The 16,879-nt window shown below is 36.9% G+C and overlaps 1 protein-coding gene across 4 annotated transcripts in view; it reads left to right on the top strand.

The window, feature by feature from the left end:
- CACNB2 (calcium voltage-gated channel auxiliary subunit beta 2) overlaps positions 1-16,879 on the top strand; it is a 242,210-nt gene that overhangs the window by 214,061 nt on the left and 11,270 nt on the right. For all 4 annotated transcript variants that reach the window (XM_062494478.1, XM_062494461.1, XM_062494486.1 and 1 more), the window contains 3 exons: positions 2,575-2,655; positions 2,933-2,991; positions 5,934-6,043. In XM_062494478.1, the coding sequence (XP_062350462.1) occupies positions 2,575-2,655; positions 2,933-2,991; positions 5,934-6,043 (250 nt within the window). The remainder of the gene's footprint in view (positions 1-2,574; positions 2,656-2,932; positions 2,992-5,933; positions 6,044-16,879) is intronic.

The following is a 16,879-nucleotide window of genomic DNA, read 5'->3' as shown; positions in this document are numbered from 1 at the left end:
TTGGCATCCTGTTGCAAAAAACTGCAATATGTTTCTAGGACCTTTGCTGGAATAAGTTAGCAAGATATTAGGTAGCAGCCAAACTATGTAGTGAAATACTACATTTTGACTTTTTTTGTTTTAAAATCTTTAGTCTTCATAGCTCTCATTCATTTGGTTTTAACCACTCACTAAAATCTACAGGTAATAAGAGACTGTTATAGTGCTTAAACAGTGCCAAGTGACATTGTTGTCCCTGCTGTGGATGCTCTCGTGTTTAATAAATAGATCTTTGTTTCTGTCTCTCTTTTCTTGAACTCTTTTACATAGTATTGAATCCTTCCCATTTCCAAAGTCACTACTGTTGGATTCAGTTTGGTCTGTTAAGCCTGATGTGGAAATCAACAGCGGGTTCTTACTTCTGAGTAATTTCTTACTTAATCATATTTTTAATTGGATAAAAATTATAAGGAAGAATAATACATGTTGACATGTATTGGATGCTGTCTGCATAAGCATCTTTCAAAGACGCAGCCTCTAGATGAACCACCTTAGACCTGGATGAGGGTTAGTCTCACATCTTTCTTTCACTCTGTGGTGCCTTTTTTCTTCCGTATCAGAATCATTGCTAGTGTTAGTGGGGTTTGTAACACTGACATTTACAGTACATACTGGATGGCCATCCCAAAGTAATCTACATAGTCAAACCACTGAGAAAAAGCCATATGGTCAAGTCTGCTAGTTTTTATTCTGAGTTCATATTTGAACATGAATCTGCAGTGAAATCTGTGTAGTTCAGTGCTAGCCTCTTACTAGATTCTCTACTGCTAAATTAAAGAACTTTAATGCTTCCATTAGATAACTTCTACTCAATTTTCTGCTGACAGCTTCATTATTCCAAGCTGTAAAGATTAGAGAAAAAAATGCCCAATGCAACAGAACAGATTTTAAAAATACCCCATATTCCATCAAATAAGGTAATTTCTGTGCTTGCCCTGATTGTCAAATAGCTGGTTAACTTCTAGCATGAATGCCTTTGGTTAAATCAGCCACATTAAGACAAAGATTTGTTCCATCAGGGCACTCATGCTAAAAGCACTTTCACAACTGTAATGAATTTTTCTTCAAATCTGTCTCAAATACGCTGATCAGATTATTAAAAATGTGAAGAACAGTGAAGGACTGTTTTTGGATACAGGCCCAGCCTAATTGCATGGGTTTGCTTTGAAACGTGTTGAGTCAGATTCTGTGATGTGAAAAATTAATTCATTTCATATGCTTATGATGCCTTGGGCACTGGTATTCATTCTCATGTTATTAATTATCTTGTGAAACTACAGGTAATAAAAAATAAATTACCTTGAGGGACATTCACAAAAATGTTTTCTGTGTTTTAGACTGCTTTAGACTGCTGCTTGTGTAGCATTGTGTGCTGTCACTGTATAAATGTCTGTCTTTGTGGGTTTGTGTTTTGGAATGTATATACTTATTTTAATGTTATTGCAAAAAACCTTGGGATACATTGAGTTCTGGAACAATGAGCAATGTCTGTATTCTGTGAACATGACTGATGTATTTGTACTATGTAAGCATTTGAAAAATAGATCTGGCATTTCTTTTTCTGTAACGCCCACACATTTCTGGGGTTGGATTTCAATCTTTCTTTCCCAAGACAAAGATAAACCAAAATCTTATGAGGAAAAAACTCTTTCTGATAAGACCCCATTCATGGTGATATATATTGAACAGCTACTTACGAAAGAAGAAAAAATACCAAACTCAACGGTTTAGTTTTTTATATTGAATTGTGATAACAATATAACATTTTTGCAATCCTTAAAAGGAGGCAATCTTTTTATCTTTGTATGTTAGAATACTTTTTAAGAAATTGTGCATGATACATCAGTTAGTATTTTGGTAAATATGGTATTACCAGAATCCATTCTTGGGTGGTGACAAGAACTTCCCAAAGTGGAAGAAATGCTATCCCAAGCTCTGCTTATGATAATTTCCTAGAAATACTAACTTGAGCAGTCATTATTTCAATTTAATTTGTAATTGAGTTGTGGGTGCAAATGTGGACGTCAGACTTGAGTGCTGCCATGGGAATTTGCAGTGATGTCACGATGTTTTTTCAAGCAGTGGGCAGATCTGAACATTAAAAAAAAGATGCATTATGCTTTTCTCATCCCCTTTTTTAATTTTTCTCCTTCATAATTTCCTATATAAAATTTCTGTTGAAAACATATGTCACAGATGTAGAAATATCGTTTCAATTCATTAGTTGTTCAAAGTAAACTTTTCAATTTCCCAGTTAGGAATTATGCAGTGGGAAATATATATGATCCAGAAAAGAGTTTTTAACCATCCAGACTAAATATGAAAACAGTAAGAAACCCTAAAGTCAAAGAAAAGGTTTTTTTTCAAAATAAATTCCTGAACTTCTTGTATCTTTACCTTATGCTGTTTCTGGGAAAAGTTAATGGATCTGAGATTCCTGTGACATTACTGGAAATTCAGAGTTCCTAATACTGTAAAGAGTGTATAACACTTTCTCTAGGTGCTGTGATGCTGAAAACTTTCTCTCTTTTGCAGACAGAGCACATCCCTCCCTATGATGTAGTGCCTTCTATGCGACCAGTAGTTTTAGTGGGGCCTTCTCTGAAGGGATATGAGGTAATTAATTGTTGCAAATGGTTTCATTTTTGGCAAAATATTGTGCTTCATTTGTATTTGATAATTTATAGCATAGGCAAACATCAGTTTTTACTCCTACTGAATAGCTGCTTATTTATATTTTGCTTCATGTCAAAATTGAGATTAAGAATAAATTTCATTCCAATCCTGTTGTTCGGATACAAGATTTACTTTCAGCTTTATTTATAATATTATTAGCATTAAGTATTATGAATTTCCTATGTGATTATTAATTTGTTGGGTTTTTTTCTTCTAGGTAACCGATATGATGCAAAAAGCATTATTTGATTTTTTAAAACATAGATTCGAAGGGCGGTAAGTACTTTGCAATGCAAATATACTTCAGGTTCCATTTGGGCACTACCGGACTTTAAGAAATAATAACATTGGACAAAATTAGGAATGACAGCTAATTCCTTGATCAGCAGACTATAGTGTGGATTGGAAGTTTTCTTGACAGAGCGTGCAGAGGCTGTGTTGCAGTGGGAGGTGTTCTGGGGCATATATTTGTTGAGAGTGGAAAAAACGATGTCTTCTTGATGACTGACATTCACACTCCAAATTGCTAGATAGTTATCTACAGATTAAAAAGTTACTTTAAGTATTTTTCAAGGGAAATCTCATCAATTCCCAGGTTTTGAGCAAAGTGACAAGAGCCATGGTTCTTCTTCAGCTCTGCTTCCTTACTTGGCAGCCAACTTGGAAAGAGTGATATGGAATTCAGACTATCTGGTGTATGGGACTGTCAAACTTTTGATCCCTCCAAATAGGAGCTTGGTTTGACAGTAGTTCTGGGCTCTATAGTGGGAAGTTTCAAAAGCACTGGGTTGAAGGGGTGGGGTAGTCACCCACCTTGCTGAAATATGGTCACCCTTGGCAGCAGACTAGCTGCACTTGCTGGGTTCTGATCTGAGTGGTTGCAGCACACTAGGCTGTAGCACAATGGGATTTGTATTTGAGCCTTCAGGCATTACTGTGGTTCAGATGTCAAATGATAGTCTGTCTCTAAAAGCAGTGCTGTGTTCTATAACTCCAACATCACAGACCCATGGAGTAGAGACATCAGATGCGGTCTCTATACATGATTTTATTGGTATTGGATCAAGCTCCAGATTAATGTGTCCTAATGGGTTGACACTGGGTGGAAGAATTGTGAAAACAGGAAGATCTTACAATATCTGTAACTTCAAGGAATGTTCTATTTAGTTTGGAAGTGGACAGATCCATAACGCTGTTCTGTGTGTCCTGCTGGTCTCGAAACTTTGAAGAGGGAGCTTGAAGTATTTTGTCAATAGCTCCAGTTCTTTAAAATACCAGGCATTGTAGTTTAAGCTGGTGGATTTTCTCAGTCACAATAATGATGTCAATACCTAACCACTTTATTAGTCCCTCTTTATATTAGTCCGGATTGCTAAACCCTGGATAACACACCTTCAGAACTGGAAGTTAACAAATCATCTGTTGCAAGCAGAAGAGAATTATTGCATCTTTACATCTTTAAGTATTTTAGAGCATGTCAGTTTTTCAGTTGTAGATCTAGCTGTGGTAGGGTGAATCCACAAATACTCCAAATAAAATTTATGTCTATAGTAGCAGATTTGAAGCATCCCAAACTTCAGGAGCAAGTGGAATCTTTACTTAAGATTCTGATCAAATTTGCACAAGAGATTTTCAGATTCATGCTAGTGCTTTGAGCTGCCACACTGCTGTCCTTGCCCTTGTTGCAATTGTTTTGCAATATGAATGTACACACCCTTTGTTTTGAGAGCAGACTTTGTATTCCTGATGTGATGTTTCTCTAAGGCATGAAAATGTCCTCAGAAAGATGGTAAGAAGTCTTAGACTGATAAGTCTAGTGTTCAGCATACCATGATTTGATTTTTAAAGGCAAAAATTTTCAATTGCCTGTAGGAAGAAATACTGGCAGGAAAAAATCCAAATCAGCACAAAAAACTAAAAAGCTGAAAAAATTTGTAGTGGCCTTCCATTGGCAAATAAAGAAAACCAAAAAGTATCCCAATGAACATGTTTGATTTAATTTAAAGACAAATGGCATTATCTGTGAAGAGCTGTGCCAGAAATAACAAACTTTGGTTATGCTTTTAGCTTAAGTTAAATCATGCCTAGATTTCCAAAATTATATTACTAATCAGTATTGTACACATGTTTTTTCATATTAATTTCTGGCTCTGTTACATGTTTTAGATAAGTGCATACACATGTTGAGTTCATTGGGGAATGGCCTATTGGATTACATTTCAGAGGAACAAACAACATTTGACCGTGCTTGCTAGAGAGGAGCCCTCCCACTTGTTAGCAAATCCATTTCCTCTTTTAAATTGCAAGTAAAATCCTACAAGGAAGAACAAGGGAGTATCATCAGTCTGATTTAACTCTCAGCACTGGAAAAATGTGACCTCTAAACCTCATTAGACTAGAGTATTTGAAAAGGAACTTAAGGGTGCATTTTGACCCTGTAAAGCAAAACAAACCAAAGTAACTGTTTTCCTAGGAAAAAGAATATGCACAAGGTTATGTAGCAGGTCAGTGCAAACAACTGAAAGTAACCACTTCTTTCTTGGCTCATCTTTTCTCATAAACACAAAACTGAGCCTGCTGGATAGTCAACCTAGACTTTTCAAGTATGTGCACCTCCAAGTTACAGTTCCTATTTTTAGGTGGCTAGCATATTGCTAGCATGAATCTTTCTGGAAAATTATAGGTAGATCTTGCAGTCTGTTAGAAAAACACATGCTAGTAAACTGAGCAATAAAAAAGCCAAAAAAACCCTGAGTTATATTGCTGGATTCATTTCCCTGATAGGCCTTAACTTTGCCATTTAATTCTGCATATCCCTACATGTCTTACAGGTATGGCTAAAATAAGCCAGGTTGTCATTCAGTACTGTTCAAGAAGTCAGGGAAAGGAGAAACCAGCCTGTTCATACTGGGGATACTGGTGAAATGTCAGACCTTCACCAGACCTGGAGATCATAGGGAAGTCCCATCTTCTGCAGCAGTCCCTGACCTCTTTCTGCCTCCTGATGCATCTGTAGGAGGATGATTTATCAGTAATTACTGTACAAGTACTAAGTTAGATAAAGTTTTTTCTCTGTTCACATTGAGTGAAGCATACTGTGCTGCTGAGAACTTATTTTCCTGTAATCTTAGCCATCTTCCAGTGTTAAACTATAATTCTCCCCATACCCCTGAAAGATAAATAACATTCCGTACTATTTTGCTGTATTTATTTTGCAGTATATCAATTACACGAGTCACAGCAGACATCTCGCTTGCCAAACGCTCAGTATTAAACAATCCCAGTAAGCATGCGATAATAGAGAGATCTAACACCAGATCGAGCCTAGGTAAGTACCTGTAATGATGCTATCTACAAACTGCCTGTGAAGTGTGCTACTCTCATTTCATATCTGTATGCTAAAAATAGCCTTCTCTCTGCTGTGAGAAAATCACAGTTCCCATAATTCGGAAATCCTGGCACTAGAAATAATTTGAAAGTCACTATCAGGTAAACTTCCTATACTGCTGAATTTGGTTTATTCTGCTTATGCTCAGTTTTCATGTTTTGCTGTTTGCCTCAGTGGGGAGAAGCAGCCATCCATCTAAAATCTGAAGACATGTTCTCCTAGTTAAATAGTAGTGACAGTTTTCAAATACTTGGAATTATATGGATATTATTGATATAATGCATTATTTTTTATACAATTACTAGTAGTGATAGCTACTAACATGAAACCTGAGAAAAATTGCTGAAGGACGCATTTTATGACTTTTGTATCAGTTTAAACTAATCATAAGGCTGATACAAAAAAAGGAAGGATGCAGAAAGGGAGATGTTTTTAAAAAGCTGTATAGCTGCATTCATAGCCTAAATATCTGTCGTCATACATGAGTGTTTTTGTGCTGAAGCTGGTCCAGTTGTATCAATAATGAAGCATTTATTAGTCAGAAAGAAAAATAAGCTTAGATGGGAAGTTTTAATTAAATGTAACTATTTATAGTACAGGTGGCTGCACTGGAGCTTCCCAACCAAAGGTGTCCTTAGAGTTAGGAGGAAAAGGTGGTCATTTTGGAGTCTTAATTCCTGATTGCCTTTGCCTTTCCTCTAGTGTGAGATGTATTGTATCCAGGACTCTGCTGCTGTCACTGGTGCATTCCCTGCATAGAGACACCTGGCCGAGAGGCCTGGGGGAAGGTTCCCTGTCCATGGCAGGGGGTTGGAGCTAGAGGATCATTAAGGTCTCTTCCAGTACAAACCATTCTATGATTCTAAGATGAATCCTGCCAGGAGTCTACATACTCATGTAAGGCTTGACTGAGATATGGGACAAAAGACCTGTAACAAATCCTGCACAAGTCCCCCATCAAATATCAAAAAAAAGGGGGAACTTGTTAGATACCAGGTGAATACTCCAGTCATGTTTCTGCTTTTCCAGAGCTGCGGGTTCCTCTTAGTAGCCTTTGAGAGAGATTGGCTTCCCCTGAACACAGCATTGCATCTTGAAAAATTGTAAATTTTGTGGAATGAGGACTATTAAATAACTTCTTAACAGTTTTGCAACAAAAAAATTTCCAACAACACCTGGACTGTAACTGAATGTTTAAAGTTTGCCTAATATACTTTTAGAATACTAATATACTTTTTAGAATAAACTTCTCCACCTTAAAAATTTTGACTTCCCACTCTTGAAAATTTGTTTCATAAAACCTTTGCTTTCAGTTATTTGGAGGCTGTGAATTTTTGCTTGAAAGTAGTCTGTATCTTCCAAGTGTGTCTTATTTTATGTGTTTTCAAATCTCAAAATGCAATGTACTGTAACAACATAATTAATATCTTTACACACAAGAGCATTCTTCTGTGTGAATTTCAGTCTTGTCACCAAAGACTGTTTAATAATCTAATGAAAAGATTAAGTGTCACTTATTTTGAGTGGGATTGAAAATTGGTAATAAGTATAGAAGTCAACTAGTCATGGAACAAACAGAATCATGAGTAAGTCTCCAGCCTCATCAGCAAAGCTTGTGCAATTTTGCAGTACTGTACAAATATATGCAGCAGTAAAACTGCATATATTCATTCCTTATGCTAAAATATTTTTCTATATGTGAAACACCTATCACAAAATCCTCTACAGAAAAAAAAGATAAATAAAAATTAAATACTGGCCCATCTTGTACATCATTATCTCATGTAGAACCATACTCTTGAGAGCATCAACATTTTTTCTTTGTGTCAAGGTACTTTTTCAGGTGAAGGTATTTAAAATGTGAGTTCTGGCAGAACATCAGTTTGAGATACCCAAAAGATGACAGTGTTTATGTATTTATGCAAATATGTGGATAGATAGGTAGATGTGTCTCTCTAGTTTTTGTAACAGGCCTGTTGTTAACTAAGATTTCCTGCTACATATCAGGTTTTCAGTTGCATCTAATTTTTCTAAAAATTAACTGATCTATAAAATAACTTCAAATATCTTTGACCAGACAAACTGGGTCAATTAGCATAAAGTTAGGGTAAAAATTAATTTTACATTTGCTAAAATATTCTCAAACCCTTTTCTTTCAGAAGCTGTAATTCTTCCATTGTTCTAGTAATCTAGCAGGGTTTTGAAATTTGGTAATGAACTGAACAAAATTCCAGTTACATGTTTCTGGGCAATTTTATGAAAATAATGAGAAAACTCAACCAAATTATTAGTAACTGCTATTAACACATGCCAAGCTTTGCATCTGAATTGCTTGAAGACTCAGCTTTCCTTGGGTCCAGCAATGATGCTGAGCAGAACCTGCTCCCAGCGGACTGAATCAGGGTAGCCAAGCAGAACTGAGGTGAAAAGATGCTCATTATTAAATTTGCTGTGCAGCATGGAGAATGAAATAAAAATTCGTTTACTTTAAAGATGTTCCCCTGGAGGAACAGGTGGCTGGCCAGGCTAAGGCAGGAAGGCAAGTAGTGAAAATCCATTATGGAGAAGGTTGGGTATGTGAAGGAGTTGGGATAGTCAAATCCACTGATAAAGCACCTCCAGGTCAGTGCTCTAGGCATGGGATAAACCATGGGAGGACAGAAATAAGACAGGAAGTCAGGGAGGGAAGTGATGTGGCAGCAGTGTTTGGAGGAAAACTGAGATAAAATAAGCTGGAGTCAGAAAAGGTAACTGCTTTTGTATAACAGTGGGAAAACCCTTGCAGAATGCAAAAGAAAGAAGTACAAGGCATGTTACAGCTGTTCCCTTGCCTACCTGCAATGTACCGCAAAGCAGAAATAACAGTGAGAATCAGAAATCACTGCAGTCTGCTCGTAGGTGACAAAACACCACTGCTGTGAGTATTTAGGTGGCTGAAGTAGAAGAGGTGAGTGGCAATATCACACTTTATAGTGGATTACTTTTTTTTCAGTTTGTGTGATGAATTTGCTGTAAGTCAATAGAATATCCTATGAAAAGAATATTATTAGTTTTACAAATTCAAGTACTGCAAAATAAAGGTAGAAAGTGGTAATAAGAAGGTTAACGGTGCAGCTTTTTAGTATCTTGAGGTTATGTATGCTGTGATCCAATCTTTGGTCAAATATTTGACCAGTTCTCTGCCTTAATATTCTTGAAAAATGTATAAAATCGTGTGGGGAATTGGATGCAGTGCAATTATGACTTTTGCTGCTTCTGACACAGAGCTGCAGTACAGTACTGGATTAGTTATTTACAGTCTTTATGAAGGTGGCTGTTTTTTCCAAGTGTTCTTTGTATGCTTCAAGTATCTTTTGTAGAAATGCTGAGGGTTGTAGCTGAAACAGAAGTTCAGGCTTTGAACCTGTCAAATAATAGTGTATACCATCAGAATCAGCATGTTGAATGGTAGTGCACTGACTTGGAGAAGGGGGATGGAAAGCAGGCAGTCCTTTATGGAATACTGGAGCTCCTGCTGGGTACCTTGTAAAATATCAGCCTTGTGGATCCTCATTCCCCAGAAGTCCTCTTATTTTAGACTCTGCTCTTTGCAGACATTTGACTAGGGAGGTGTTCTTTTAATTCCCAGCCTAGCTCAAAGAATTTTTTCCTCCTCTCAGATCAGTACTGATACTCTGTACTGACAGTACAGAGCAGCATCAGGAATGTCCTGAGTCTTAGTACTGATTCCTAAAAGAACCTTCAAGGTTATGTTTCAGTTTGGAGGAAAGCAGCCCCAAGAATCAGGATTTCCTATATTTCTATTCTGAATATAATTTCTACTGGTAATTATTCTGAAGAATCAGGCACTACATTTCTGAAAATTGATCCCCCGAATTATTCATAACTTGTGATTATTCTTTGTAATTCAATTTTCTCTTTGGAGTATACGAATAATTTCAGCTTCTCACCTAACTGAGATGTTTAAAAGGGAAAAATATTTTTTTTGCATGTACCACTACAGCAAGCTCCACAAAATAGCCCATAAATATTTTATGCATTCTGTTCTCAGAGAAAGATTAGAGCCATGTGTTCCAAATGAGATGTGAAACACGTATTTGACAATGAAGAGAAAGTAAATTATTCAATGGCTTCTTATAAGTTGACAGTGTATGGAGTTGCATACTGAATAAGACAGCAGCCCTAAAGGAACAACTACATTATATGTTCCTGATTGTGCTCTTCTATAATACAGATCACAAAGGATTTGGTTTAGGAGAGCTATTTTGGCATTTTGTATTTTATTTATGCAGCCAATGGTATTCTCTACTAATATAATTTTTATAGATATATCATTAAATCAGGACTCACATCACATTAGTTATTTTCTGCTGCAGGTCTGCTCAGAGTCCTGGAAAACAAATTATTTTTCTCTACCTACCTTTCCCATTCTATAAAATTAAAATAATAGGGTCTTTTCACTTGGGGGGGGGGGAGGGGAGGGGAGCAATGGGGAGAGTGGGGAAGGGAAAAAAAAAAACCTCCAGAATTTAAGCACATACGAAATTTGTACTGGTTTCTTTGTTTGTTTTGTTTTGTTTGTTTGTTTTTTGTTATTTTGTTGTTTGTTTGGCATTTTTTGTCATCCAGATTATCTACAATGACTTAATTCTGGCCTATGTATTTAAATTAAAACTGGTATTTATCACAATATAAATTTTTTCTTGTTAAGGAAAAACGGGGGTTTTTTGTTTATTTTGGTTTGCTCTGAACGAGTCTTCTGGCTGCACGGCTATGAGATGTGGAGAGATGAGTTGCTCTGTTCTCTCTCCTCCTTGAACAGTCATTGGCACATGGACAGAGATGTGGTTTATTCCTACATCTGGTATAATTTAAAAATGCCTTTTTGCAAATATACACACACACACGCACACATACATACATACATATATATATATATATATATATATATATATATATATATATATATATATATATATATATATATATATATAGCAAATATAGCTCCCCAGAACTGCTTTATGTTAATCCAAATCCGTCCTTCCTTCCAGACTCAGTGGAAAATGGAAAGCTATTTCTTTACTCATGAAACTTTGTGTAGTGGTACCTCATGCAGCCAGGCCACTGATCTACCCCTCACTTATGATCACGTTTGTGAGCAGCAGTTGAAACTGCAGCAGAGAAGGCTATTTCTTAGACTTCTGAAAAGATTTTATTGTTTTTAAACTATTGTATATTAATGGTTAATATTAGTTGAACTATATATTTTAATAAGTGTTCTATCAATTACTTAAGGTAGTACAAAGGTGCTTAATATATTAATACCAAATACTTTTCTCTGGGAAATAAATGTACCTCTTTTTGAGAACTCTTACTTTATCACCCAATACAGGTCTGCAATGTTGTACATAGCACAGAAAACTGAAATGAGCACTGTTCTTTGGAATTATTTAATACACAAACTAGAATTAATTTCAAAGAGATGTACACCAACAATGTGATTATCAGAAATAGGAATGGCCACAAGGAACTGGATTTACAGGATTATAAGGGAGTCTCAATCAGCTTGTAATGGTACACACACCTATCGACTGATGGTTTGCTTTTGTAATGGAATCAGTTAAAAATAGACTTGGGATTTGACTCATTGGAAACCAATGCTGCCACTGAATATCTAGTATAAAATTAATGTTCTCGAGAACTTTTTTAAAATTGTGTCTGACTCATAAAGATTTAGTCTTATTCCTCTCTGTCCTGGCTTGAGACAGGATGCTGTGTAATTAAGCTTGTTTTGATGTAAAGAGGAATGTTTGCTTGTCAGTATTGTTACATGTTTTAACACATGAGATGTTAGAAGTAAATCAAAGGAAAGGGCAAATTTCTTTAAAAGCCTAGAAAAAATCTGTAGTTTTGAACAGATTTTTTCTTCAAGAAGGTAGAGTACATAGTTGAATCTTGTTCATCTGAAAATCAGCCCAAATTGGCTTAGTTAAATTTTTATATGGACACATGCCATTTGCAGAAACTGAACCAGCTTTGTGCTTTTGCTGCATTTCTTTGTCAAAAGAACCCAAACTTTTTTCTGTGTATGTTACACTTGTTATAAGCTTACCTCATGCTGTATGCTTTGTACAAAACCTGATTGTGTTGGCTTTTTCCATTCTTTGCTTCATTAATGCTCTCCCTTTCCAGATGTTTTAGGTATGTATACAAGCTTGCAAATTACTTTTCCTGCTGTTTTGTGTTCAGTGCTTTATTATACCTGACAGAACCACTGTGTGTTTCTTGCATCTGGCTCACTGACAGACAAAAACCAACCCTGTACTGTGCTTCTAAGTCTTTCTTTTAGAAAACCTTGCTGGTTTTCCTTCTTTATTTTCAAGAAATTCTAAAAATAGAGTTGACATTGACAAGTGAACACTACAGATTAGGTATTCCTTATTTCTGATATTTGTGCACTATTCTAACACAGATGTGTGACTGTGGATGTAAAATGTGTCATTGTGTTCATGGTAAATCGATTGCCATCACGTGCCCGGGTGTCTGTTTGTTTGCTTTCCGTGTGCATATGCAGTAACCTGTTAGGCATTACACACACCCAGTTTGCATGTGCAGCTGAGCACCTACCTTTGGAAGGCTGTCTCAAAAAAGTGTACAGAACTTCTATTCGCATTATCAGGTTGATACCCCAAAGTTTTGTCTTCTGAAAATGAAATATAAATGCTCGAAGAAATAGTAGTGGGTTATCTGTGCAAGTTTCAGCCTTGTGGGTTTTTTTTTTCCCCTTGATATTTGTGTGAGAAGCCTATCAAATGCTTGAAACTATGGTAACAATTTATTTGTTAAATATATATACATGTGTGTGTGTGTATATACATACATACATATATATATATAGTATATTATGTACATATATGATATTACTATGTGTTCTCCATGTCTGGTAATTTAATGACAGTTGTGGTATAATATAAGTTTCAAGTAAAGGTTTCCTCAGCTATAAATGAAAGATAAATTTAAAGGAGTGCTAGCTAGGCCTCATAAAAATCCTTCATTACTTACAGAGACCAAGGAACAGGAATGCAAAATTTGGACTTAACCAAACGTGCATTTCCTTCCCAAAGACTCAGAGATCTAATATAGTTCAAAGAAAATAAAGGAGATGTTCAATGTGTTATGGAAAATCCTGATTGTCCCTTTACAATTTTATCTCCAAGACAGCTGTTACAAATGTCAATAACTCTCACCCTCAAGTGTTAAATATGTTAACCTGGTAGACCTGAATCTGCCTTGAACCAGAATGCTGTAAAATAGCAGCTAAGAGCTTTTGGGTTTTCACAAGGATGTAGACACGCTTCTTTTTGCCTGCAAATGGGGAAAGAGTAGCATGAAGTTAGTGAACCTATTATAATTTATCAGTCTCACATGTCCCAAAATACTCTTTTATCCTGCTGGGACAGCCTTCATTTTCTTAACATCTGCCTAATGAATTCTTTAGTAGTTCTGTATTAGTAGTTTGTTACTAACTTTCCAATATTCTATAACTTGCAAATAAGGTTTTGATACAATATGGGAAAATATTTTAATGAAATTTCCTCCAGTGTTTTCAAAGGGTATATGAGAGGATAAAAAAAAATGATTTCTGTAAATTAGAGATAACTCTTACCAACCTGTCCATATATTTTCTTATGATACTGCACAGAAATATGTGTAATTGATAATTACATTGAAACAAAACATGTGCTCAAGACAATGTAGTGTAGCAATGTTTTAGAATAACTTCTAAGGCTGTGTATATCTGTGTAATAGACAGGACACTTGGACAGATGAATAAAATCTTTTTAGCTAGTTAGCTGTTTGTTTAAGAGCACAGTTTGCTTCCCTTAAAACTGTTCACACTGTAGATTGAATTGATCCAGGGTTTTTTTCTTTCTCCTGGGCTTGTGGAACTGATTAAAGTTGGTGTTTGTGTCCTCATTTTATCCAAGACTAAAAGTTTGTGTTGTTTAACCAGAATGCAAAGAAGTTTGGGTCAGTTCTGTTCTCTGCTAAGAGAGGCATGGACTCAACATTCCCATTACCATGTCAGGGATCACCTTTAGGATGGCTGTTGGTTGGTCCTCCTGAGTTCTATGCACTTTGCATAATAATTAAACTTTCTCTGGAGAAGGAACTGGAATCCATGTGCTTTGCCTCCCACTCTGTGCATCAGGCTGCAGAGTCAGTATCTCTCCCACTCAGAGAATACGTAAATGTTTTATGAGTGGCACACCATCAGCAGGAGGGGTTGAATAGCCAGGGATGGAGTAGTTTCACATCCTATCTGTGAGAAAGGCTGAAAATTTTTATTTATGTTTGTTCTGAAAAAAACAATAGTCCAAGGGAACACTTCCTCGGTGCCTAGATATGGACTAGATCAATAAAAACCTATAGCAGTGCGCTGAGTAATGAGGCATGGTGCACAAATATACAAGTTACTGCCAGCCTGACATGATGATACCCATTCTGAATGAACTGTGTAGAGACAACACTTGCTTGATCCCCTGGACAAAAGTAAAAAAGTTAGACTGCTTCTTTGCCCAGTTTTCCTATTACAATTACTCCTTAACAGAGTGTAGGGGAGCTTGATGATAGGAGCAGTGCTGTGCTGCTGCAAGGCAACTTCTGGAGCTGCTGTGGTTCTTCCTGGCACAGTCATTTCAGTGCACCCTTATGCAGTGCTCAGCCACTTCTGTTACTGCTGCAATCTGCTGCTTTCAATCTTTTCCATTCATAGGCTGTTAAAATTTACTTCCAGTTTAAACTTGGCATAAGAAGCATCATTCCATGAATGCTATTGTTTTGCTAGTCCAGAGAAATGAGGCAGGAAGTAGTCATTTTTATGTGCCATTCAATATTTTTAAATGAAACTATGTTTTATATTTTCACATAATACAGTGCTGCATTTCAGGAGTTGTTAGTCCATTATAAATAGATCTTGGTTATGTTGAGGTTTCCAAACATGACATCGTTTCTGTCAATACCACTTGGACGTGTGTGTACATTAAAAGCCTAAACTGAGCCTCAGCAGGCAGGAGGAGGAAAACCCTGCGTTCTTGCAGCACCTCGCCCCACAGCTCCCCTTCAGCAGAGCCCAGACAGGAGCTCCAGGCAGAGCAGCAGACTTGCTTCTCTCCTTTCTGCCTTATTCCTTGCAGGAGCCCCATCTGTTAGGCATGAGTAACACATGCAGCCACTTTTCCTGGAAAATATTGTCATCCTCCCACTCCCACCCTCCCCTTTTTGCGTAACAAGCTAGTGGCTAAGGTATTTGGTGGAGAACAGGGAAATCTAAGTATATCCACAAAACTACATTTAGGTTAGACATTTGATTAAAACACCTGCAATCCAGGCATCTTTTGACCAGTTGCCTGAGGACTAAGCTAAACCATTTATTCCCTCTTGCTTATGTTTTCCTTCTTAGCTGGATATGCTGGAGCAGAGGCACAAAGCATTCTGCTCCCCAGTCCTGGGACACCCTATGGTGTGAGGAGGGTCATGTAATTCAGCCTGGAGACTGTGGGACAGAACCTCCCTGCCTGGGGAAGGCATGGACACTGCCCAGCCCAAGCCCCCATGCACTCCCTGCCTGCCCAGAGCAGCAGTGCTGCTTGAGAGGAGGGAAGAGGAAGATGAGAAGAAACAGGCCAAACACTTACATATACGTGTAGGGTTTCTTCTTAGCTTGTTCTGCTGTGCTCAACCCCCCTGTAGCTTATTGGATCACCTCGGTAGCTCCCCGGCCTCATTGCTTTGTTTCCAGTGAGCACAGATCCCTGGTGCAGTCTGGGGTAGCCTGCTGTGACCTGCATTCTGCTTACAGCAGCAAGCAGACACATGGAGAGAGACACTGGTGATTTTTCACTCAATATTAAGCATGTGTATACGTACACATGCTCACAAACTAAAATTTGAAATTTTAATTCTGTCAGTCAAGCTCATGATTTTGTTCTCATTAGAGATTTGTGCAGGCACAGCTCAATAATTATCACTTCCTTTTTAAATTTTCTTGGATTTCATATTTGACTGGTACTCTTTTCTAGCAGTTTTTTTGGTGCAAGATCTTCTATGTGGTTTTAAGGCACTGGAATAAAAACTACATTTTTTCTTTCACCTTTGTTCTGGAAATCCTGAGGTAGCCTTAAATTTCTCATTATTTTAATAATAGTAATGGAGTTTAGAGGTTAATTATTTTTAAGTAACTGTGTTTGTATAAAAGAATTAGCATGAAAAAGAATGCTTACTTATAGCTGTTCTCCTTAATTTATAAAATTATTTCAAAACCATTTGTGTAAGGTGTTGCTAATAATTTTGTATTGCATACATTGACAGAGTTATGTTCTTTTCATTCCATATGTCTGTAATATCAGGAGCCCTGTTTAAAAAAAAACAAAACAAACTAGAATGCTTTGTCTCTGTGCCTGTTGCAGTTGAAACCATAATTCACATATCTGTTTCAATGAACAAAAGAGCCACCAATACCATAGACAGAAGACAAGGTCAAATGTAATAGGATATCAAAGTACTGTGCTCACTTGAGAGTATGTGAATTTCACCGCTCCTCGTGAAGACAAAAATTTCTTTGCTGCCTCTAAGCAGTATTTTGTGCTTCACTTGGGCCTTTGCAGGCCAGATGCATGTCCATTTTCCATCTCATACCTGTCATGGAATTGCCATTTCATCAGAGTCTTGCTGAAACAAATTGCTGGTGTAGCCACTGCTCCATCAAGCTGTGTC

Source organism: Cinclus cinclus, chromosome 1 (assembly GCF_963662255.1).
Source record: "Cinclus cinclus chromosome 1, bCinCin1.1, whole genome shotgun sequence".
In the NCBI taxonomy this organism is placed as follows: Eukaryota; Metazoa; Chordata; class Aves; order Passeriformes; family Cinclidae; genus Cinclus; species Cinclus cinclus.
Note: the sequence above shows the minus strand (reverse complement) of the source record. Positions and strands in the feature narration are given on the sequence as shown.